The sequence below is a fragment of the Engystomops pustulosus genome, unplaced genomic scaffold (genome assembly GCF_040894005.1).
Source record: "Engystomops pustulosus unplaced genomic scaffold, aEngPut4.maternal MAT_SCAFFOLD_238, whole genome shotgun sequence".
Lineage (NCBI taxonomy): Eukaryota > Metazoa > Chordata > Amphibia > Anura > Leptodactylidae > Engystomops > Engystomops pustulosus.
In genome coordinates this window covers 121,329-146,595 of record NW_027285117.1, presented here as the reverse complement: position 1 = coordinate 146,595, position 25,267 = coordinate 121,329, and the positions used below count along the sequence as shown (strand labels likewise).

Sequence of the window (25,267 nt, the reverse complement as noted above, 5' to 3'; positions counted from 1 at the left end):
CGAGCAGAGTAACGCTACAATATACAGCCTCCAGCTGTGCACCGAGCGGAGTAACGCTACAATATACAGCGTCCAGCTGTGCACCGAGCGGAGTAACGCTACAATATACAGAGTCCAGCTGTGCACCGAGCGGAGTAACGCTACAATATACAGCCTCCAGCTGTGCACCGAGCAGAGTAACGCTACAATATACAGCGTCCAGCTGTGCACCGAGCGGAGTAACGCTACAATATACAGAGTCCAGCTGTGCACCGAGCGGAGTAACGCTATAATATACAGCGTCCAGCTGTGCACCGAGCAGAGTAACGCTACAATATACAGCGTCCAGCTGTGCACCGAGCGGAGTAACGCTACAATATACAGAGTCCAGCTGTGCACCGAGCAGAGTAACGCTACAATATACAGAGTCCAGCTGTGCACCGAGCAGAGTAACGCTACAATATACAGCCTCCAGCTGTGCACCGAGCGGAGTAACGCTACAATATACAGCCTCCAGCTGTGCACCGAGCAGAGTAACGCTACAATATACAGCGTCCAGCTGTGCACCGAGCGGAGTAACGCTACAATATACAGAGTCCAGCTGTGCACCGAGCAGAGTAATGCTACAATATACAGCCTCCAGCTGTGCACCGAGCGGAGTAATGCTACAATATACAGAGTCCAGCTGTGCACCGAGCGGAGTAACGCTACAATATACAGAGTCCAGCTGTGCACCGAGCAGAGTAACGCTACAATATACAGCCTCCAGCTGTGCACCGAGCGGAGTAATGCTACAGTATACAGAGTCCAGCTGTGCACCGAGCAGAGTAACGCTACAATATACAGCGTCCAGCTGTGCACCGAGCAGAGTAACGCTACAATATACAGCCTCCAGCTGTGCACCGAGCGGAGTAACGCTACAATATACAGCGTCCAGCTGTGCACCGAGCGGAGTAACGCTACAATATACAGAGTCCAGCTGTGCACCGAGCGGAGTAACGCTACAATATACAGCCTCCAGCTGTGCACCGAGCAGAGTAACGCTACAATATACAGCGTCCAGCTGTGCACCGAGCGGAGTAACGCTACAATATACAGAGTCCAGCTGTGCACCGAGCAGAGTAATGCTACAATATACAGAGTCCAGCTGTGCACCGAGCGGAGTAACGCTACAATATACAGAGTCCAGCTGTGCACCGAGCAGAGTAACGCTACAATATACAGCCTCCAGCTGTGCACCGAGCAGAGTAATGCTACAATATACAGAGTCCAGCTGTGCACCGAGCGGAGTAACGCTACAATATACAGAGTCCAGCTGTGCACCGAGCAGAGTAACGCTACAATATACAGCCTCCAGCTGTGCACCGAGCGGAGTAATGCTACAGTATACAGAGTCCAGCTGTGCACCGAGCAGAGTAACGCTACAATATACAGCGTCCAGCTGTGCACCGAGCAGAGTAACGCTACAATATACAGCCTCCAGCTGTGCACCGAGCGGAGTAACGCTACAATATACAGAGTCCAGCTGTGCACCTAGCGGAGTAATGCTACAATATACAGAGTCCAGCTGTGCACCAAGCATAATGCTACAATATACAGAGTCCAGCTGTGCACCGAGCAGAGTAACGCTACAATATACAGAGTCCAGCTGTGCACCGAGCAGAGTAACGCTACAATATACAGAGTCCAGCTGTGCACCGAGCAGAGTAACGCTACAATATACAGAGTCCAGCTGTGCACCAAGCGTAATGCTACAATATACAGAGTCCAGCTGTGCACCAAGCGTAATGCTACAATATACAGAGTCCAGCTGTGCACCAAGCGTAATGCTACAATATACAGAGTCCAGCTGTGCTACGAGCGGAGTAACGCTACAATATACAGAGTCCAGCTGTGCACCGAGCAGAGTAACGCTACAATATACAGAGTCCAGCTGTGCACCGAGCGGAGTAACGCTACAATATACAGAGTCCAGCTGTGCACCGAGCGTAATGCTACAATATACAGAGTCCAGCTGTGCACCGAGCAGAGTAACGCTACAATATACAGAGTCCAGCTGTGCACCAAGCGGAGTAACGCTACAATATACAGAGTCCAGCTGTGCACCGAGCGGAGTAACGCTACAATATACAGAGTCCAGCTGTGCACCGAGCAGAGTAACGCTACAATATACAGAGTCCAGCTGTGCACCGAGCAGAGTAACGCTACAATATACAGAGTCCAGCTGTGCACCGAGCAGAGTAACGCTACAATATACAGAGTCCAGCTGTGCACCGAGCAGAGTAACGCTACAATATACAGAGTCCAGCTGTGCACCGAGCAGAGTAACGCTACAATATACAGAGTCCAGCTGTGCACCGAGCAGAGTAACGCTACAATATACAGAGTCCAGCTGTGCACCGAGCGGAGTAACGCTACAATATACAGAGTCCAGCTGTGCACCGAGCGGAGTAACGCTACAATATACAGAGTCCAGCTGTGCACCGAGCAGAGTAAGGCTACAATATACAGAGTCCAGCTGTGCACCGAGCGGAGTAACGCTACAATATACAGAGTCCAGCTGTGCACCGAGCAGAGTAACGCTACAATATACAGAGTCCAGCTGTGCACCGAGCGGAGTAACGCTACAATATACAGAGTCCAGCTGTGCACCGAGCAGAGTAACGCTACAATATACAGAGTCCAGCTGTGCACCGAGCAGAGTAACGCTACAATATACAGAGTCCAGCTGTGCACCGAGCAGAGTAACGCTACAATATACAGAGTCCAGCTGTGCACCGAGCAGAGTAACGCTACAATATACAGCGTCCAGCTGTGCACCGAGCATAATGCTACAATATACAGAGTCCAGCTGTGCACCAAGCGTAATGCTACAATATACAGAGTCCAGCTGTGCACCGAGCAGAGTAATGCTACAATATACAGAGTCCAGCTGTGCACCGAGCAGAGTAACGCTACAATATACAGAGTCCAGCTGTGCACCGAGCAGAGTAACGCTACAATATACAGAGTCCAGCTGTGCACCGAGCAGAGTAACGCTACAATATACAGAGTCCAGCTGTGCACCGAGCAGAGTAACGCTACAATATACAGAGTCCAGCTGTGCACCGAGCAGAGTAACGCTACAATATACAGAGTCCAGCTGTGCACCGAGCAGAGTAACGCTACAATATACAGAGTCCAGCTGTGCACCGAGCAGAGTAACGCTACAATATACAGAGTCCAGCTGTGCACCGAGCAGAGTAACGCTACAATATACAGAGTCCTTGTGTATCCCCGGCAGGGGGGTGTTCTGTCCCCACGAGATGAGTGAAGGTAACTGGCTGGTGGATAGTAACTGGGAGACTTTCCCACCTTCATATCCACAATGTGGAGCAAACAGGAGCAGAGCTCAGGGGATAAGATGCAGGAATCAGTGATGTGAGGCAAGGCCGGGGTTATTACCTCAGATACAGCCACAGTCACTGATACAGCCATAGCCACTGATATAGTACTGGGCTTGCTCTGAGAATGTCGGGGCTGTAGTAGCTGCTCATGCTGGAGCTATCGGCACCCTTTGCTGCTGGTCAGAAATTGAAGCTTCAGTGGCCCAAAACATGTGTCGTCCTAGTTACAGGCAACCTAAAATGGCTGCCACGGGAAAACCAGGAACAGGGGTCCAGAAACACACCCACTTAGGAAAAAAAAACTTTATCAAAACAAGCAGAGGGAGCGCATGTACATCACAGACCGCCGGAACCAGGCTGCCCTGGATGACTAACTGCGGTCCTGCTGCTGCCATACACGGCGACGTGGACCAGGCCTCGATTAGGGTCTCAAACCACCCGAGAAGACAGGGAGCGCACCCTGGACGCTCTGGATCTCCGCTGAGTTCTAGACGTCCTGGAACGGCCACTGTTCTGCGAAAAATGCTCCGCAGAGCTGCGGCGACTGCACCGGCGGTTCTCTCAGGAGGATGACAGTGAAGAGCGCGTAGTGCACCAGGACCGGTGGCAGGATGGAGGAGGTATAGTACTGGGAGCCCATGCGGACAACCCATAATGCAGAGAGGGAGCAGACAGAGGAGTAGCAGAGAGAACATGTTCCTGCACTCCTGATTCCACCAGGCCCTGACCAGGCGAGGCAGCAAAGAGCATAGCAGGGGCATCCAGCCCAGCAGAAACGCCAGTAGGTTCACTGGTAAACCCCACAACCTCCTGAGAAGGTGGGGGTGTCAGTGGAGGATTGGGCAGATGTTATGGCTCCCATAGTAAATGCCCAGGGACATGGAGCTTACATATGCTGTGCACGCCTGGGACTGGATAAAACTAGTCCTGGGGACGGAAGCCCCACCCCCAAGGCCATAACTGCATCAGTGCAACAGGGCCAAGTATGCCATAAAGACACAGGAGCAGGTACCTGGGGCAGGGCCAGGGTGGGGGGGTTGACAATGGGTGGAGAGCCAGGGCAGATGGAAGCTGGGACATCAGGCAAAAGAACCTGAGCCAGCCAACCCTCCGCTATAACACGGGCGCTAAGAGCCGCAACAAGGGGGTCATCCAGGAAGTAGAAGGAGAAAACACTCGAGCAACACCCAGCTCTATAAAGTGCTAAGTTAACCCTGTAGTGCAGAGACTAAACTGGAAACAGCATTCACCAGTCCAGGTGCACCTTCCCTAATTTGTCAGGAGTACACCACAGGACATTTATTCATGTCAGCAGGTTACTGACAGACCTCCTAGGACCACAACAGTCCACGTAAGGGCTAGAGAGCCAGCTGTATATCATCTATGAAATATTTGCATGTAGCTGTTCTGTGGTGGCCTCATGAACATGTTTTAGTGTTGGACCCTACGCTCTGCAGTCCAACACTGGTGGCAACTATATCAGGGGTTGTAGATCCTGCCACGTGTAGGTGCGCTTCTCACTTTTGCACGGTGTCAGGTCCTTTGTCTGAAGCTCAAATGTATGGTTGACATGCTTGCATTTTAGAAGGAACCTTCTTCTCTCAAACTTCTCCTGACAATAAACTTCAACCTCTTCCTTCTCTCTGATATGGTCAAAATCGACAGGAAAGACGACGAGAGGCTCCCAGAGAGAGGACTTCCGACAGATACCTGCAGAGAAAAATCAATGAGACATAAAACAGCACCAGAATGCTGGAGGATCTGGTGGCAGATGGAAGCCCAGAAGACTAGGTACCACGGCTGTGATGACCACTCACACATGAGATACAGGCAGGGGCGGGGCTGTGACCTGTGCACTGGTTTTGGCTGTTACCTGGGAGGACAGAGACTTTCATTGGGGTCATGAGGTCCAGTCCATGTCTTTCAATCCCACACTGATAGGTGTCAGAATCTTCAGGTCTCATCTTGACCATGGTGACATTAAATCTGTGTGATCTGGGATCATCCACCATGGAGGCCCTGCAGCCCTCCGTCCCACAGTCCTGGGATTGGACTATGATATGACAGGAGCTCCTCCCATCTCCTCTGCACCAGTACTTCTTGTAATTGTCAAAGTTACTATTATAGGAACATGTGACCACTAAAGTTTCTCCATGATGGACACTGATGTCACCGGGGCCAGAGAGACTCCACACACCTATATATATTCAGGAAGAGAAAAGATTGTGGGTGAGTCTATCCAGCCATCTGATTGAAGTGGTCATGGATAAGCATGGGCGCTCTGACCCCTCTGTGACTACACCCCCATACACAGCGAGCTGCCATGTCCTGTGTGTCCTGACACCTTTCTATCATAGCCAGCAGTGGTCAGGGGTCAGCATGGGCGCTCTGACCCCTCGGTGACTACACCCCCATACACAGTGAGCTGCCATGTCCTGTGTCCTGACACCTTTATATCATAGCCAGCAGTGGTCAGGGGTCAGCATGGGCGCTCTGACCCCTCTGTGACTACACCCCCCATACACAGGGAGCTGCCATGTCCTGTGTGTCCTGACACCTTTCTATCATAGCCAGCAGTGGTCAGGGGTCAGCATGAGCGCTCTGACCCCTCTGTGACTACACCCCCCATACACAGGGAGCTGCCATGTCCTGTGTGTCCTGACACCTTTCTATCATAGCCAGCAGTGGTCAGGGGTCAGCATGGGCACTCTGACCCCTCTGTGACTACACCCCCATACACAGCGAGCTGCCATGTCCTGTGTCCTGACACCTTTCTATCATAACCAGCAGTGGTCAGGGGTCAGCATGGGCACTCTGACCCCTCTGTGACTACACCCCTCATATACAGCGAGCTGCCATGTCCTGTGTGTCCTGACACCATTCTATCATAGCCAGCAGTGGTCAGGGGTCAGCATGGAGGCTCTGACCCCTCTGTGACTACACCCCCCATACACAGCGAGCTGCCATGTCCTGTGTCCTGACACCTTTCTATCATAGCCAGCAGTGGTCAGGGGTCAGCATGGGTGCTCTGACCCCTCTGTGACTACACCCCCCATACACAGCGAGCTGCCATGTCCTGTGTGTCCTGACACCTTTCTATCATAGCCAGCAGTGGTCAGGGGTAAGCATGAGCGCTTTGACCCCTCTGTGACTACACCCCCCATACACAGCGAGCTGCCATGTCCTGTGTGTCCTGACACCTTTCTATCATAGCCAGCAGTGGTCAGGGGTCAGCATGAGCGCTCTGACCCCTCTGTGACTACACCCCCCATACACAGCGAGCTGCCATGTCCTGTGTCCTGACACCTTTCTATCATAGCCAGTAGTGGTCAGGGGTCAGCATGGGCGCTCTGACCTCTCTGTGACTACACCCCCATACACAGCGTGCTGCCATGCCTGTGTGACCTGACACCTTTCTATCATAACCAGTAGTGGTCAGAGGTCAGCATGGGCGCTCTGACCCCTCTGTGACTACATCCCCGATACACAGCGAGCTGCCATGTCCTGTGTCCTGACACCTTTCTATCATAGCCAGTAGTGGTCAGGGGTCAGCATGAGCGCTCTGACCCTTCTGTGACTAAATCCCCCATACACAGTGAGCTGCCATGTCCTGTGTGTCCTGACACCTTTCTATCATAGCCAGCAGGGGTTAGCATGGGCGCTCTGACCCCTCTGTGACTACCCCCCCATACACAGCGAGCTGCCATGTCCTGTGTCCTGACACCTTTCTATCATAGCCAGCAGTAGTCAGGGGTCAGCATGAGCGCTCTGACCCCTCTGTGACTACACCCCCCATACACAGCGAGCTGCCATGTCCTGTGTCCTGACACCTTTCTATCATAACCAGCAGTGGTCAGGGGTCAGCATGGGCGCTCTGACCCCTCTGTGACTACACCCCCCATACACAGCGAGCTGCCATGTCCTGTGTGTCCTGACACCTTTCTACCATAGCCAGCAGTGGTCAGGGGTCAGCATGGGCGCTCTGATCCCTCTGTGACTACACCCCCATACACAGTGAGCTGCCATGTCCTGTGTGTCCTGACACCTTTCTATCATAGCCAGCAGTGGTCAGGGGTCAGCATGAGCGCTCTGACCCCTCTGTGACTACACCCCCATACACAGCGAGCTGCCATGTCCTGTGTCCTGACACCTTTCTATCATAACCAGCAGTGGTCAGGGGTCAGCATGGGCGCTCTGACCTCTCTGTGACTACACCCCATACACAGCGTGCTGCCATGCCTGTGTGTCCTGATAACTTTCTATCATAGCCAGTAGTGGTCAGGGGTCAGCATGGGCGCTCTGACCCCTCTGTGACTACATCCCCCATACACAGCGAGCTGCCATGTCCTGTGTGTCCTGACACCTTTCTATCATAGCCAGAAGGGGTTAGGGGTCAGCATGGGCACTCTGACCTCTCTGTGACTACACCCCCGATACACAGCGAGCTGCCATGTCCTGTGTCCTGACACCTTTCTATCAAAACCAGTAGTGGTCAGGGGTCAGCATGGGTGCTCTGACCTCTCTGTGACTACACCCCCATACACAGCGAGCTACCATGTCCTGTGTCCTGACACCTTTCTATCATAGCCAGCAGTGGTCAGGGGTCAGCATGAGCGCTCTGACCCTTATGTGACTACATCCCCCATACACAGCGAGCTGCCATGTCCTGTGTCCTGACACCTTTCTATCATAGCCAGCAGTGGTCAGGGGTCAGCATGGGCGCTCTGACCCCTCTGTGACTACCCCCACATACACAGCGAGCTGCCATGTCCTGTGTCCTGACACCTTTCTATCATAGCCAGCAGTGGTCAGGGGTCAGCATGGGCGCTCTGACCCCTCTGTGACTACACCCCCATACACAGTGAGCTGCCATGTCCTGTGTGTCCTGACACCTTTCTATCATAGCCAGCAGTGGTCAGGGGTCAGCATGGGTGCTCTGACCCCTCTGTGACTACACCCCCCATACACAGCGAGCTGCCATGTCCTGTGTGTCCTGACACCTTTCTATCATAGCCAGCAGTGGTCAGGGGTCAGCATGAGCGCTCTGACCCCTCTGTGACTACACCCCCCACACACAGCGAGCTGCCATGTCCTGTGTGTCCTGACACCTTTCTATCATAGCCAGCAGTGGTCAGGGGTCAGCATGAGCGCTCTGACCCCTCTGTGACTACACCCCCCACACACAGCGAGCTGTCATGTCCTGTGTGTCCTGACACCTTTCTATCATAGCCAGCAGTGGTCAGGGGTCAGCATGAGCGCTCTGACCCCTTTGTGACTACACCCCCATAAACAGCGAGCTGCCATGTCCTGTGTGTCCTGACACCTTTCTATCATAGCCAGCAGTGGTCAGGGATCAGCATGAGCGCTGTGACCCCTTTGTGACTACACCCCCGATACACAGCATGCTGCCATGTCCTGTGTCCTGACACCTTTCTATCATAGCCAGTAGTGGTCAGGGGTCAGCATGAGCGCTCTGACCCTTCTGTGACTACATCCCCCATACACAGCGAGCTGCCATGTCCTGTGTGTCCTGACACCTTTCTATCATAGCCAGCAGTGGTCAGGGGTCAGCATGGGTGCTCTGACCCCTCTGTGACTACACCCCCCATACACAGCGAGCTGCAATGTCCTGTGTGTTCTGACACCTTTCTATCATAGCCAGCAGTTGTCAGGGGTCAGCATGGGCGCTCTGACCCCTCTGTGACTACACCCCCATACACAGCGAGCTGCCGTGTCCTGTGTGTCCTGACACCTTTCTATCATAGCCAGCAGTGGTCAGGGGTCAGCATGGGCGCTCTGACCCCTCTGTGACTACATCCCCCATACACAGCGAGCTGCCATGTCCTGTGTGTCCTGACACCTTTCTATCATAGCCAGCAGGGGTTAGGGGTCAGCATGGGTGCTCTAAACTCTCTGTGACTACACCCCCCATACACAGCGAGCTGCCATGTCCTGTGTGTCCTGACACCTTTCTATCATAGCCAGCAGTGGTCAGGGGTCAGCATGAGCGCTCTGACCCCTCTGTGACTACACCCCCATACACAGCGAGCTGCCGTGTCCTGTGTGTCCTGACACCTTTCTATCATAGCCAGCAGTGGTCAGGGGTCAGCATGGGTGCTCTGACCCCTCTGTGACTACACCCCCCATACACAGCGAGCTGTCATGTCCTGTGTGTCCTGACACCTTTCTATCATAGCCAGCAGTGGTCAGGGGTCAGCATGGGCGCTCTGACCTCTCTGTGACTACACCCCCCATACACAGAGAGCTGCCATGTCCTGTGTGTTCTGACACCTTTCTATCATAGCCAGCAGTGGTCAAGGGTCAGCATGGAGGCTCTGACCTCTCTGTGACTACACCCCCCATACACAGCGAGCTGTCATGTCCAGTGTGTCCTGACACCTTTCTATCATAGCCAGCAGTGGTCAGGGGTCAGCATGGGTTCTCTGACCCCTCTGTGACTACATCCCCATACACAGCGAGCTGCCATGTCCTGTGTGTCCTGACACCTTTCTATCACAGCCAGCAGTGGTCAGGGGTCAGCATGGGTGCTCTGACCCCTCTGTGACTACACCCCCATACACAGCAAGCTGCCATGTCCTGTGTCCTGACACCTTTTTATCATAGCCAGCAGTGGTCAGGGGTCAGCATGGGCGCTCTGACCCCTCTGTGACTACACCCCCCATACACAGCGAGCTGCCATGTCCTGTGTGTCCTGAAACCTTTCTATCATAGCCAGCAGCATGGGTGCTCTGACCCTTCTGTGACTACACCCCTGATACACAGCGAGCTGCCATGTCCTGTGTCCTGACACCTTTCTATCATAACCAGCAGTGGTCAGGGGTCAGCATGAGCGCTCTGACCCTTCTGTGACTACATCTCCCATACACAGCGAGCTGCCATGTCCTGTGTGTCCTGACACCTTTCTATCATAGCCAGCAGTGGTCAGGGGTCAGCATGGGTGCTCTGACCCCTCTGTGACTACACCCGCCATACACAGCGAGCTGCAATGTCCTGTGTGTTCTGACACCTTTCTATCATAGCCAGCAGTGGTCAGGGGTCAGCATGGGTGCTCTAAACTCTCTGTGACTACACCCCCCATACACAGCGAGCTGCCATGTCCTGTGTGTCCTGACACCTTTCTATCATAGCCAGCAGTGGTCAGGGGTCAGCATGAGCGCTCTGACCCCTTTGTGACTACACCCCCATACACAGCGAGCTGCCATGTCCTGTGTCCTGACACCTTTCTATCATAGCCAGCAGTGGTCAGGGGTCAGCATGGGCGCTCTGACCTCTCTGTGACTACACCCCCCATACACAGCGAGCTGCCATGTCCTGTGTCCTGACACCTTTCTATCATAGCCAGCAGTGGTCAGGGGTCAGCATGGGTGCTCTGACCCCTCTGTGACTACATCCCCATACACAGCGAGCTGCCATGTCCTGTGTGTCCTGACACCTTTCTATCACAGCCAGCAGTGGTCAGGGGTCAGCATGGGTGCTCTGACCCCTCTGTGACTACACCCCCATACACAGCAAGCTGCCATGTCCTGTGTCCTGACACCTTTCTATCATAGCCAGCAGTGGTCAGGGGTCAGCATGGGCGCTCTGACCACTCTGTGACTACACCCCCATACACAGCGAGCTGCCATGTCCTGTGTGTCCTGAAACCTTTCTATCATAGCCAGTAGCATGGGTGCTCTGACCCTTCTGTGACTACACCCCCCCATACACAGCGAGCTGCCATGTCCTGTGTGTCCTGAAACCTTTCTATCATAGCCAGTAGCATGGGTGCTCTGACCCTTCTGTGACTACACCCCCATACACAGCGAGCTGCCGTGTCCTGTGTGTCCTGACACCTTTCTATCATAGCCAGCAGTGGTCAGGGGTCAGCATGGGTGCTCTAAACTCTCTGTGACTACACCCCCCATACACAGCGAGCTGCCATGTCCTGTGTGTCCTGACACCTTTCTATCATAGCCAGCAGTGGTCAGGGGTCAGCATGGGCGCTCTGACCCCTCTGTGACTACACCCCCATGCACAGCGAGCTGCCGTGTCCTGTGTGTCCTGACACCTTTCTATCATAGCCAGCATTGGTCAGGGGTCAGCATGGGTGCTCTGACCCCTCTGTGACTACACCCCCCACACACAGCGAGCTGCCTTGTCCTGTGTGTCCTGACACCTTTCTATCATAGCCAGCAGTGGTCAGGGGTCAGCATGAGCGCTCTGACCCCTTTGTGACTACACCCCCATACACAGCGAGCTGCCATGTCCTGTGTCCTGACACCTTTCTATCATAGCCAGCAGTGGTCAGGGGTCAGCATGGGCGCTCTGACCTCTCTGTGACTACACCCCCCATACACAGCGAGCTGCCATGTCCTGTGTCCTGACACCTTTCTATCATAGCCAGCAGTGGTCAGGGGTCAGCATGGGTGCTCTGACCCCTCTGTGACTACATCCCCATACACAGCGAGCTGCCATGTCCTGTGTGTCCTGACACCTTTCTATCACAGCCAGCAGTGGTCAGGGGTCAGCATGGGTGCTCTGACCCCTCTGTGACTACACCCCCATACACAGCAAGCTGCCATGTCCTGTGTCCTGACACCTTTCTATCATAGCCAGCAGTGGTCAGGGGTCAGCATGGGCGCTCTGACCACTCTGTGACTACACCCCCATACACAGCGAGCTGCCATGTCCTGTGTGTCCTGAAACCTTTCTATCATAGCCAGTAGCATGGGTGCTCTGACCCTTCTGTGACTACACCCCCCCATACACAGCGAGCTGCCATGTCCTGTGTGTCCTGAAACCTTTCTATCATAGCCAGTAGCATGGGTGCTCTGACCCTTCTGTGACTACACCCCCCCATACACAGCGAGCTGCCATGTCCTGTGTCCTGACACCTTTCTATCATAGCCAGCAGTGGTCAAGGGTCAGCATGGGTGCTCTGACCTCTCTGTGACTACTCCCCCCATACACAGCGAGCTGCCATGTCCTGTGTGTCCTGACACTTTTCTATCATAGCCAGCAGTGGTCAGGGGTCAGCATGAGCGCTCTGACCCCTCTGTGACTACACCCCCCACACACAGTGAGCTGCCATGTCCTGTGTGTCCTGACACCTTTCTATCATAGCCAGTAGTGGTCAGGGGTCAGCATGGGCGCTCTGACCCCTCTGTGACTACACCCCCTATACACAGCGAGCTGCCATGTCCCATGTGTCCTGACACCTTTCTATCATAGCCAGCAGGGGTCAGGGGTCAGCATGAGCGCTCTGACCCCTTTGTGACTACACTCCCCATACACAGCGAGCTGCCATGTCCTGTGTGTCCTGACACCTTTCTATCATAGCCAGCAGTGGTCAGGGGTCAGCATGGGCGCTCTGACCCCTCTGTGACTACACCCCCCATACACAGCGAGCTGCCATGTCCTGTGTGTCCTGACACCTTTCTATCATAGCCAGCAGTGGTCAGGGGTCAGCATGGGCGCTCTGACCCCTCTGTGACTACACCCCCATACACAGCGAGCTGCGATGTCCTGTGTGTCCTGACACCTTTCTATCATAGCCAGCATTGCTCAGGGGTCAGCATGGGTGCTCTGACCCCTCTGTGACTACATCCCCATACACAGCGAGCTGCCATGTCCTGTGTGTCCTGACACCTTTCTATCATAGCCAGCAGTGGTCAGGGGTCAGCATGGGCGCTCTGACCCCTCTGTGACTACACCCCCATACACAGTGAGCTGCCATGTCCTGTGTCCTGACACCTTTCTATCATAGCCAGCAGTGGTCAGGGGTCAGCATGGGCGCTCTGACCCCTCTGTGACTACACCCCCATACACAGCGAGCTGCCATGTCCTGTGTGTCCTGACACCTTTCTATCATAGCCAGCAGTGGTCAGGGGTCAGCATGGGCGCTCTGACCCCTCTGTGACTACACCCCCATACACAGCGAGCTGCGATGTCCTGTGTGTCCTGACACCTTTCTATCATAGCCAGCAGTGCTCAGGGGTCAGCATGGGTGCTCTGACCCCTCTGTGACTACATCCCCATACACAGCGAGCTGCCATGTCCTGTGTGTCCTGACACCTTTCTATCATAGCCAGCAGTGGTCAGGGGTCAGCATGGGCGCTCTGACCCCTCTGTGACTACACCCCCATACACAGTGAGCTGCCATGTCCTGTGTCCTGACACCTTTCTATCATAGCCAGCAGTGGTCAGGGGTCAGCATGGGCGCTCTGACCCCTCTGTGACTACACCCCCATACACAGCGAGCTGCCATGTCCTGTGTGTCCTGACACCTTTCTATCACAGCCAGCAGTGGTCAGGGGTCAGCATGGGTGCTCTGACCCCTCTGTGACTACACCCCCATACACAGCAAGCTGCCATGTCCTGTGTCCTGACACCTTTCTATCATAGCCAGCAGTGGTCAGGGGTCAGCATGGGCGCTCTGACCACTCTGTGACTACACCCCCATACACAGCGAGCTGCCATGTCCTGTGTGTCCTGAAACCTTTCTATCATAGCCAGTAGCATGGGTGCTCTGACCCTTCTGTGACTACACCCCCCACACACAGTGAGCTGCCATGTCCTGTGTGTCCTGACACCTTTCTATCATAGCCAGTAGTGGTCAGGGGTCAGCATGGGCGCTCTGACCCCTCTGTGACTACACCCCCTATACACAGCGAGCTGCCATGTCCCATGTGTCCTGACACCTTTCTATCATAGCCAGCAGGGGTCAGGGGTCAGCATGAGCGCTCTGACCCCTTTGTGACTACACTCCCCATACACAGCGAGCTGCCATGTCCTGTGTGTCCTGACACCTTTCTATCATAGCCAGCAGTGGTCAGGGGTCAGCATGGGCGCTCTGACCCCTCTGTGACTACACCCCCCATACACAGCGAGCTGCCATGTCCTGTGTGTCCTGACACCTTTCTATCATAGCCAGCAGTGGTCAGGGGTCAGCATGGGCGCTCTGACCCCTCTGTGACTACACCCCCCACACACAGCGAGCTGCCATGTCCTGTGTGTCCTGACACCTTTCTATCATAGCCAGCAGTGGTCAGGGGTCAGCATGGGCGCTCTGACCCCTCTGTGACTACACCCCCCATACACAGCGAGCTGCCATGTCCTGTGTCCTGACACCTTTCTATCATAGCCAGCAGTGGTCAGGGGTCAGCAGGGGCGCTCTGACCCCTCTGTGACTACACCCTCCATACACAGCGAGCTGCCATGTCCTGTGTGTCCTGACACCTTTCTATCATAGCCAGCAGTGGTCAGGGGTCAGCAGGGGCGCTCTGACCCCTCTGTGACTACACCCCCATACACAGCGAGCTGCGATGTCCTGTGTGTCCTGACACCTTTCTATCATAGCCAGCAGTGCTCAGGGGTCAGCATGGGTGCTCTGACCCCTCTGTGACTACACCCCCATACACAGCGAGCTGCCATGTCCTGTGTGTCCTGACACCTTTCTATCATAGCCAGCAGTGGTCAGGGGTCAGCATGGGTGCTCTGACCCCTCTGTGACTACACCCCCATACACAGCAAGCTGCCATGTCCTGTGTCCTAAGATAGCGAACAAGGGACACAACAGCGCTCATAGGGTGATAACGTTGATTCAGGGTTTCAGACGTGGTTAGACAGTCGCTTACCTGGTTTAGTTGTGCTTAACCATAAGGCACAACTCTCGTATTGGCATATCGGGTCTTAATTGGGGTCGAGGTGCAGCCAGCGTAATTGGGGTGTCCAGACACGAGGTGCTAGTTCGGCTGGAGTGATAGAGTCGGTGTAGAGAGACCAAAAGCAGAAGGCGCACGACAAGACAGGATAATGGTTCCAAATAGGTTTTCCTTTTTATTGAATCGTCAAGGGTACACAGAGGATACACAACGCGTTTCGGGGAACTGTGGTCCCCTTTTTCAAGTGGATAAAAAATCTGTGGGTTGGCGAAGTACAAAAGGGTATATACATATATATATATATAAAGAATTATGTGCAGACATAAGTTTGGTATATGGAAGGAATAAACATACATACATAAATAGGGCATGGATCTTATTATATAAAAGAATAATTACATATATATACACACAATACACGAATATATATGACAAAGGTATCACGTATCTATATATATTGATAAAACATGGAAATATCATAAGGGATACCAATTCGCCCCTTGGTTAAAAATCAATAAATAAATAAATAAATGGATGAATGAATAATTAAATAAATAAATTAATTAATAAATTAATTTGTGATATAATCATAGTATATAATCATATGGAGATATAATCAGGGGTACCGATTAACCCCTTAGTTAAAAATCAATATAAGTAAATATATGATATATGATATATATGATTACTGAATAAAGCCACCACATCCGGCGTCATAAACAAGAAAGAAAGAAATTACATCTGGCTAGATACTCCAATTACCCCAACATTTTACCACCTTCCGAAAGTTCACAAGTGCACAAAAAACCCACCCGGTAGACCCATCATCTCAGGAATTTCATCTCTCACCTGCAATCTCTCACACTATGTAGATGTCTTATTGCAGAAACACGTCACCCAACTGGACTCTTACCTACGAGACTCCACAAGTGTTTTATTAGCACTGGAGGAAATCAAATGGGAATCCACATACATGTGGTTATCCTTGGACGTCACAGTCCTTTATTCCAATATTCCCCACAAAAAGGGCCTTGAAGCTGTGCAATATTACCTAGACCAAGATCCCACAATGCCCACCCAACAGAGCACCTTTGTCATAGAAGCAATTAACTACATACTAACCCATAACTATTTCTCCTTCCAGAACACCATCTACAGACAAATAAAAGGCACGGCTATGGGGACACGGTTTGCCCCTAGCTTCGCGAACCTATACATGGGTAAATTCGAGGAAGATCTGATTTACAATAACAACACCTGGCAATCCAACATTGTACTGTACAAACGTTATATCGATGACTTACTCATAATCTGGAACGGCCCCGCTACTGCCATTGATCAATTCATTAACCATCTCAACAATAACGATTTAGGTCTATCCTTCACTGCCACTTCCTCCCCAACCGAACTCGAATTCCTGGACTTACACCTATCCATAGAAAACGACCGGATCATTACTAGCACCCACTTCAAAACGGTAGACACCAATAGCTACCTAGACTATGGTAGTGCACACCACAACAAATGGAAAAGCAACATCCCGTTTAGTCAATTCAGGAGGATCCGAAAAAATTGTACAGAAACTAACACGTTTAAAAAACAGAGTTTAATCCTAAAAAGGAGATTCAAAGAGAAGAATTTTCCGAAACCCCTTGTTGAAGCAGCTTTTGACTGGGCCCTTAATCTCACACAAGCTGAATGCCTTCAACCATCCCATTCAAGCCAAAAACCCACCCAGGAATCACCACCCAACAACTGTCCAGTTTTCATTACGACTTATAATAATAACCATCTAACCCTCGCAAACATCCTGAAAAAGCATTGGCCCATACTACAAAATGACCCCTTTTTAAACAAAAATTTACCCAGACAGCCCAAAATAATTTATAGGCGATCACAGACACTAAAAGGCATACTAGCCCCAACGAAACTACGGGGAAGGAAAAACAAGACTAAAACGACTTCCCTCTTCCCACAAACAACGGGCAGCTTCAAATGTGGCCGTACGAACTGTAAATGCTGCCTGAACATCCAACATCGGAAGAACTCTTTCACCAGCAATCAAACTGGAGAAACCTTCAAAATCCATCAGTTCCTCAATTGTTCATCTACTTATGTTATATACCTAATGGAATGCACGTGCGGGCTACAGTATGTAGGCCGTACCTGCCTAACTTTACGCATTAGAATGAACGGACACAGAAGCAAAGTCACAAACGGCTATACTAAACATAGTGGGGCACATTTACTTACCTGGTCCGTTCGCGATCCAGCGGCGCATTCTCTGCGCTGGATTCGGGTCCGGCCGGGATTCATCAATGCAGTTCCTCCGCCGTCCACCAGGTGGCGCTGCTGCGCTGAAGTCCGCTGGAATGCCTCGAAATACACCGGCCTACCCAGGATGAAGGTGAGTGAAATTTTCGCGACACAATTTTTTTTTTAAATGCGGCGGTTTTTCCGAATACGTCGGGTTTTCGTTCGGCCACGCCCCCCGATTTCCGTCGCGCGCATGCCGGCGCCGATGCGCCAAATTCCGAATGCGTGCGCCAAAAACCCGGGGCAATTCAGGTACAATCGGCGCAAAACGGAAATATTTGGGTAACACGTCGGGAAAACGCGAATCGGGCCCTTAGTAAATGACCCCCAGTGTCTCTAAACATGCTTTAGCCTGTCATGATAAAGACTTCTCAGCATTCACAGTCACACCCATCGAATTTATACCCGTCGATAGCAGTGATCGCTTCCAAAAATTACGAAAACGCGAAATGTATTGGATCTTCAAATTAAACAGCCTACATCCAGCAGGACTTAATGAAATGTTTGAAGAAAACTTCTAACACCATCACCCTTTTTCCCCCCTCCCCTTCTGATAACTAATTGATGTACCAACCATAATTTATAACTTATACTATGCAACTACAATCTTAATTCATATATTAATATACCTTAATTACTATAATTCATGCATCCATTTAGTCATTCAGCTAATTATTTATTCAATACACCGTAATTCATGCATCCATTTCACTCATTTATCCTTTCTTTATTATAAATACACATTTTTCAATCAACATCTTTTAACTAGACAAGCTTCTACTAAATCCTAAAACTAATCCTAATCCTAATACATCACCTAATCAGCATTGTGTTGTATACATAACACATGACGCCACATCGCGGGACGCCATATTTTTGGTGCCCTCACAACGAATGCGCTTGCGCACGAACCCGCGTGAACTTTAGAGCACGCGAAACATCATACTACAGCGAGTGCGCATGCGCACAAGTCCGCGCTCACCCGCCTCCAACAGAAGCATCGCTGGCTTTTTAATCAGCAGGCACTCTGGCGCGCGCACACACTGGAGCGCCCGTGCACCCCTCCAGCGACTGGTAAGCCCGATCGGTAAGCCCGATCATTATACCCATTACTCTCTGCTTGGTGGAAATTGAGCTTAAGACTAGACTTAAGGAACTCCAGTGTCCCTATCTTAAATTATATCAACTTATCTATTCAGGCACCAACTAACTAATTCATCTATCGACTTCTCAATCCAGCACTATATCATATATTTACTTATATTGATTTTTAACTAAGGGGTTAATCGGTACCCCTGATTATATCTCCATATGATTATATACTATGATTATATCACAAATTAATTTATTAATTTATTTATTTATTTAATTATTCATACATCCATTTATTTATTTATTTATTGATTTTTAACCAAGGGGCGAATTGGTATCCCTTATGATATTTCCATATTTTATCAATATATATAGATACGTGATACCTTTGTCATATATATTCGTGTATTGTGTGTATATATATGTAATTATTCTTTTATATAATAAGATCCATGCCCTATTTATGTATGTATGTTTATTCCTTCCATATACCAAACTTATGTCTGCACATAATTCTTTATATATATATATATATATATATGTATATACCCTTTTGTACTTCGCCAACCCACAGATTTTTTATCCACTTGAAAAAGGGGACCACAGTTCCCCGAAACGCGTTGTGTATCCTCTGTGTACCCTTGACGATTCAATAAAAAGGAAAACCTATTTGGAACCATTATCCTGTCTTGTCGTGCGCCTTCTGCTTTTGGTCTCTCTACACCGATGTCCTGTGTCCTGACACCTTTCTATCATAGCCAGCAGTGGTCAGGGGTCAGCATGGGTGCTCTGACCCTTCTGTGACTACACCCCCCCATACACAGCGAGCTGCCATGTCCTGTGTGTCCTGACACCTTTCTATCATAGCCAGCAGTGGTCAGGGGTCAGCATGGGCGCTCTGATCCCTCTGTGACTACACCCCCCATACACAGCGAGCTGCCATGTCCTGTGTCCTGACACCTTTCTATCATAGCCAGCAGTGGTCAGGGGTCAGCATGGGCACTCTGACCCCTCTGTGACTACACCCCCCATACACAGCGAGCTGCCATGTCCTGTGTGTTCTGACACCTTTCTATCATAGCCAGCAGTGGTCAAGGGTCAGCATGGGTGCTCTGACCCCTCTGTGACTAGACCCCCCATACACAGCGAGCTGCCATGTCCTGTGTGTCCTGACACCTTTCTATCTTAGCCAGCAGTGGTCAGGGGTCAGCATGGGCGCTCTGACCTCTCTGTGACTACACCCCCCATACACAGCGAGCTGCCATGTCCTGTGTGTCCTGACACCTTTCTATCATAGCCAGCAGTGGTCAGGGGTCAGCATGAGCGCTCTGACCCCTCTGTGACTACACCCCCCACACACAGTGAGCTGCCATGTCCTGTGTGTCCTGACACCTTTCTATCATAGCCAGCAGGGATCAGGGGTCAGCATGAGTGCTCTGACCCCTTTGTGACTACACCCCCCATACACAGCGAGCTGCCATGTCCTGTGTGTCCTGACACCTTTCTATCATAGCCAGCAGTGCTCAGGGGTCAGCAAGGGTGCTCTGACCCCTCTGTGACTACATCCCCCATACACAGCGAGCTGCCATGTCCTGTGTGTCCTGACACCTTTCTATCACAGCCAGCAGTGGTCAGGGGTCAGCATGGGGGCTCTGACCCCTCTGTGACTACACCCCCCATACACAGCGAGCTGCGATGTCCTGTGTGTCCTTACACCTTTCTATCATAGCCAGCAGTGGTCAGGGGTCAGCATGGGTGCTCTGACCCCTCTGTGACTACACCCCCATACACAGTGAGCTGCCATGTCCTGTGTCCTGACAACTTTCTATCATAGCCAGCAGTGGTCAGGGGTCAGCATGGGCGCTCTGACCCCTCTGTCACTACACCCCCATACACAGCGAGCTGCCATGTCCTGTGTGTCCTAACACCTTTCTATCATAGCCAGCAGTGGTCAGGGGTCAGCATGGGAGCTCTGACCTCACTGTGACTACACCCCATACACAGCGAGCTGCCATGTCCTGTGTGTCCTGACACCTTTCTATCATAGCCAGCAGTGATCAGGGGTCAGCATGGGCGCTCTGACCTCTCTGTGACTACACCCCCCATACACAGCGAGCTGCCATGTCCTGTGTCCTGACACCTTTCTATCATAGCCAGCAGTGGTCCGGGGTCAGCATGGGCGCTCTGACCCCTCTGTCACTACACCCCCATACACAGCGAGCTGCCATGTCCTGTGTGTCCTAACACCTTTCTATCATAGCCAGCAGTGGTCAGGGGTCAGCATGAGCGCTCTGACCCCTCTGTGACTACACCCCCCACACACAGCGAGCTGCCATGTCCTGTGTGTCCTGACACCTTTCTATCATAGCCAGCAGTGGTCAGGGGTCAGCATGAGCGCTCTGACCCCTCTGTGACTACACCCCCCACACACAGCGAGCTGCCATGTCCTGTGTGTCCTGACACCTTTCTATCATAGCCAGCAGCATGGGTGCTCTGACCCTTCTGTGACCACACCCCCCCATACACAGAGAGCTGCCATGTCCTGTGTGTTCTGACACCTTTCTATCATAGCCAGCAGTGGTCAAGGGTCAGCATGGGTGCTTTGACCTCTCTGTGACTACACCCCCCATACACAGCGAGCTGCCATGTCCTGTGTGTCCTGACACCTTTCTATCATAGCCAGCAGTGGTCAGGGGTCAGCATGGGTGCTCTAAACTCTCTGTGACTACACCCCCCATACACAGCGAGCTGCCATGTCCTGTGTGTCCTGACACCTTTCTATCATAGCCAGCAGTGGTCAGGGGTCAGCATGGGAGCTCTGACCCCTTTGTGACTACACCCCCCATACACAGCGATCTCCCATGTCCTGTGTGTCCTGACACCTTTCTATCATAGCCAGCAGTGGTCAGGGGTCAGCATGGGAGCTCTGACCCCTTTGTGACTACACCCCCCATACACAGCGATCTCCCATGTCCTGTGTGTCCTGACACCTTTCTATCATAGCCAGCAGTGGTCAGGGGTCAGCATGGGTGCTCTAAACTCTCTGTGACTACACCCCCCATACACAGAGAGCTGCCATGTCCTGTGTGTCCTGACACCTTTCTATCATAGCCAGCAGTGGTCAGGGGTCAGCATGGATACTCTGACCCCTCTGTGACTACACCCCCATACACAGCGAGCTGCCATGTCCTGTGTGTCCTGACACCTTGCTATCATAGCCAGCAGTGGTCAGGGGTCAGCATGGGTGTTCTGACCTCTCTGTGACTACACCCCCCATACACAGCGAGCTGCCATGTCCTGTGTCCTGACACCTTTCTATCATAGCCAGCAGTGGTCAGGGGTCAGCATGGGCGCTCTGACCCCTCTGTGACTACACCCCCCATACACAGCGAGCTGCCATGTCCTGTGTGTCCTGACACCTTTCTATCATAGCCAGCAGTGGTCAGGGGTCAGCATGGGTGCTCTGACCTCTCTGTGACTACACCCCCCATACACAGCGAGCTGCCATGTCCTGTGTGTCCTGACACCTTTCTATCATAGCCAGCAGTGGTCAGCATGGGTGCTCTGACCCCTCTGTGACTACATCCCCCATACACAGCGAGCTGCCATGTCCTGTGTGTCCTGACACCTTTCTATCATAGCCAGCAGTGGTCAGGGGTCAGCATGGGTGCTCTGACCCCTCTGTGACTACACCCCCCATACACAGCGAGCTGCCATGTCCTGTGTGTCCTGACACCTTTCTATCATAGCCAGCAGTGGTCAGGGGTCAGCATGAGCGCTCTGACCCCTTTGTGACTACACCCCCCATACTCAGCGAGCTGCCATGTCCTGTGTGTCCTGACACCTTTCTATCATAGCCAGCAGTGGTCAGGGATCAGCATGAGCGCTCTGACCCATCTGTGACTACACCCCTATACACAGCGAGCTGCCATGTCCTGTGTGTCCTGACACCTTTCTATCATAGCCAGCAGTGGTCAGGGGTCAGCATGGGCGCTCTGACCCCTCTGTGACTACACCCCCATACACAGCGAGCTGCCATGTCCTGTGTGCTGACACCTTTCTATTACAGGTATCAGTGGTCAGGGGTCAGCATGGGCGCTCTGACCTCTCTGTGACTACACCCCCCTTACACAGCGAGCTGCCATGTCCTGTGTCCTGACACCTTTCTATCATAGCCAGAAGTGGTCAGGGGTCAGCATGGGTACTCTGACCCCTCTGTGACTATACCTCCTAATTAAAGCGAGCTGCCATGTCCTGTGTGTCCTGACACCTTTCTATCATAGCCAGCAGTGCTCAGGGGTCAGCATGGGTGCTCTGACCCCTCTGTGACTACATCCCCATACACAGCGAGCTGCCATGTCCTGTGTGTCCTGACACCTTTCTATCACAGCCAGCAGTGGTCAGGGGTCAGCATGGGTGCTCTGACCCCTCTGTGACTACACCCCCATACACAGCAAGCTGCCATGTCCTGTGTCCTGACACCTTTCTATCACAGCCAGCAGTGGTCAGGGGTCAGCATGGGCGCTCTGACCCCTCTGTGACTACACCCCCCATACACAGCGAGCTGCCATGTCCTGTGTGTCCTGACACCTTTCTATCATAGCCAGCAGCATGGGTGCTCTGACCCTTCTGTGACTACACCCCCCCATACACAGAGAGCTGCCATGTCCTGTGTGTTCTGACACCTTTCTATCATAGCCAGCAGTGGTCAAGGGTCAGCATGGACGCTCTGACCTCTCTGTGACTACACCCCCCATACACAGCGAGCTGCCATGTCCTGTGTGTCCTAACACCTTTTGGCACATTTCAGGCTCCATCCCCACTGTCACACATTGGGGGCAGGGGGGTGGGGGGGGGAGAACCAGAAGAATTTCATTTCTCCATGTGCAGAACTGATAGAGGCCTGATCTTTCAAGCGCAGAGCCACAGGGGCAAATAATATTACACCCCCCCCCCACTTCTCAGTTTCTTATTTTGTACAAACATTTTAAAATATCCAATAAATTTAGTTCAAGTTATTGTTGATTCTTCACTAAAGAATTACAATTTTATCTCTTTATGTTTGATGCCTGAAATGTGTTAAAAGATAGAAAACGTTAAGGCAGATGAATACTTTCCCAAGGCCCCCGTACATAAAGGCCCCACCCCCATACACAAGGCCCCCCGTACACAAAGGCCCCACCCCCGTACACTAGGCCCCCTCTCGTACACAAGGCCCCCCCCGTACACAAGGCCACCCTCGTACACAAGGCCCCCCCCGTACACAAGGACACCCTCGTACACAAGGACACCCTCGTACACAAGGACACCCTCGTACACAAGGACACCCCCGTACCATGGTCAGAGGTTTAACTTTATTAAAGTACCTAGATACATTTTCATCACTTCATTCAGAGCCAAATCTATGATAATGAAGACCACTTACCCAGTATAAGGAGAGACCCCAGCAGAAGAACAAGTCGTTTCATCTCGGAGGACAGAGCTGCAGATGTCTGACCTACCAGAGACACAAGTCACAGGAAATGTCACTGTCTGAAGCCGCAGGAGGAGATCTGAAGATTGTGGTCAGTTTCAGTAAGACAGTCCTACTCTGTGTAACCAATTACTCTGCAGCTTTCTCACACCTCCTACTTATACATTCTGGTCTCCCCATACACTTGACCCTTATTTCATCCCTTACACCAGGACACTTTTTTATTGGACCCTCACCTGAGACTTGTCCCTGCTTATAGACCCAGGACCCTCTGTGTAGTATTTGTGTGTGAACTTCTTATACTATGCACTGAAGCCTCACATTCAGATGGTCAGCAGTTTAGGGAACTCCAAGAGGCCCCCATTCCAACTTTGAATCAGGAACCTCCATACCTGAACCCTCACCACTGTTCCTATCCTTAAACTTCAGAATATACCAACACATACATATATTTAAACACAACATATATGTGCTGTATACACCATATCGTATTTATGATACCCACATGCCTGTAAAATACTGACCAACAATGAACATACCACATATAAATATATACCAGCAGTAAATATTTCATACACATAAATTTATACCAGCAGTAAATATACCATACAACTAAGTCTATACAAGCAGTGAATATACCACATATACATATATGCCTGCAATGAATACACTGTACAGAAGTATACCAGCAGTGAATAAACACCACATATATAAATGATTTTCAGCAGTGAATATGTAATGATCTTAGTCTGGTTTTGGAGTCTAAGTGTTGCAACTTACTTTGGTATTGCAGGTAGGAATCATAGTCGGTGAAAGCCTGAGGTCAGTACACAGGAGAAGCTTAGCAGTACAGCGGAGCAGGCAGGTATTGTCGTCAGGAGGAAGCCAGTGGTCATTGCACAATAGAGAAGTCAGTTGCAGGAGAGACTAAAGGCTGTAAGAACAATAATCTTGCAAAGAAGTGTAGGCAAGGCTGGGTTTAAATAGGAAGTCCAATCAAGGAAGGGGTGGAGCAAAGCCAGGGAAGCAGGAACTGGAAGATCAAGAACTAGGCCAACGATCAGCACTGGAGCTGTCTAGAGAGCTGCATAGCTCAGTTGGTAGAGCTGAAGCCTGGAACAGTGGAGTCCGCCGGTTCAAGTCCCGACAGAATATACTGTACACATACAGCACAGACCAAAAGTCTGAACTCACCTTTACGTTCAAGGAGTTTTCTGTATTTTCATGGCTATAAAAATTGTAGATTCGCACTGAAGTCATCAAAACTATGAATTATCACATGTGGAATTATAGACTTACCAAACAGTGTGAAACAGCTAAAAATCTCTTTTATATTTTCGGGGCTTTTATTACTGCTT

At 51.5% G+C, this 25,267-nt stretch overlaps 1 protein-coding gene across 1 annotated transcript; it reads right to left on the bottom strand.

The window, feature by feature from the left end:
* Positions 1-4,839: 4,839 nt before the first annotated feature.
* On the bottom strand, positions 4,840-24,875 carry LOC140110285 (CMRF35-like molecule 7). The gene is made up of 4 exons (XM_072132130.1): positions 24,690-24,875; positions 23,862-23,933; positions 5,239-5,562; positions 4,840-5,075 (listed from the first exon to the last, which is right to left on the bottom strand). The coding sequence occupies exons 2-4, from the start codon at positions 23,902-23,904 to the stop codon at positions 4,840-4,842; spliced, it is 603 nt and encodes a 200-aa protein (XP_071988231.1). The 5' UTR covers positions 23,905-23,933; positions 24,690-24,875.
* Positions 24,876-25,267: the final 392 nt, after the last annotated feature.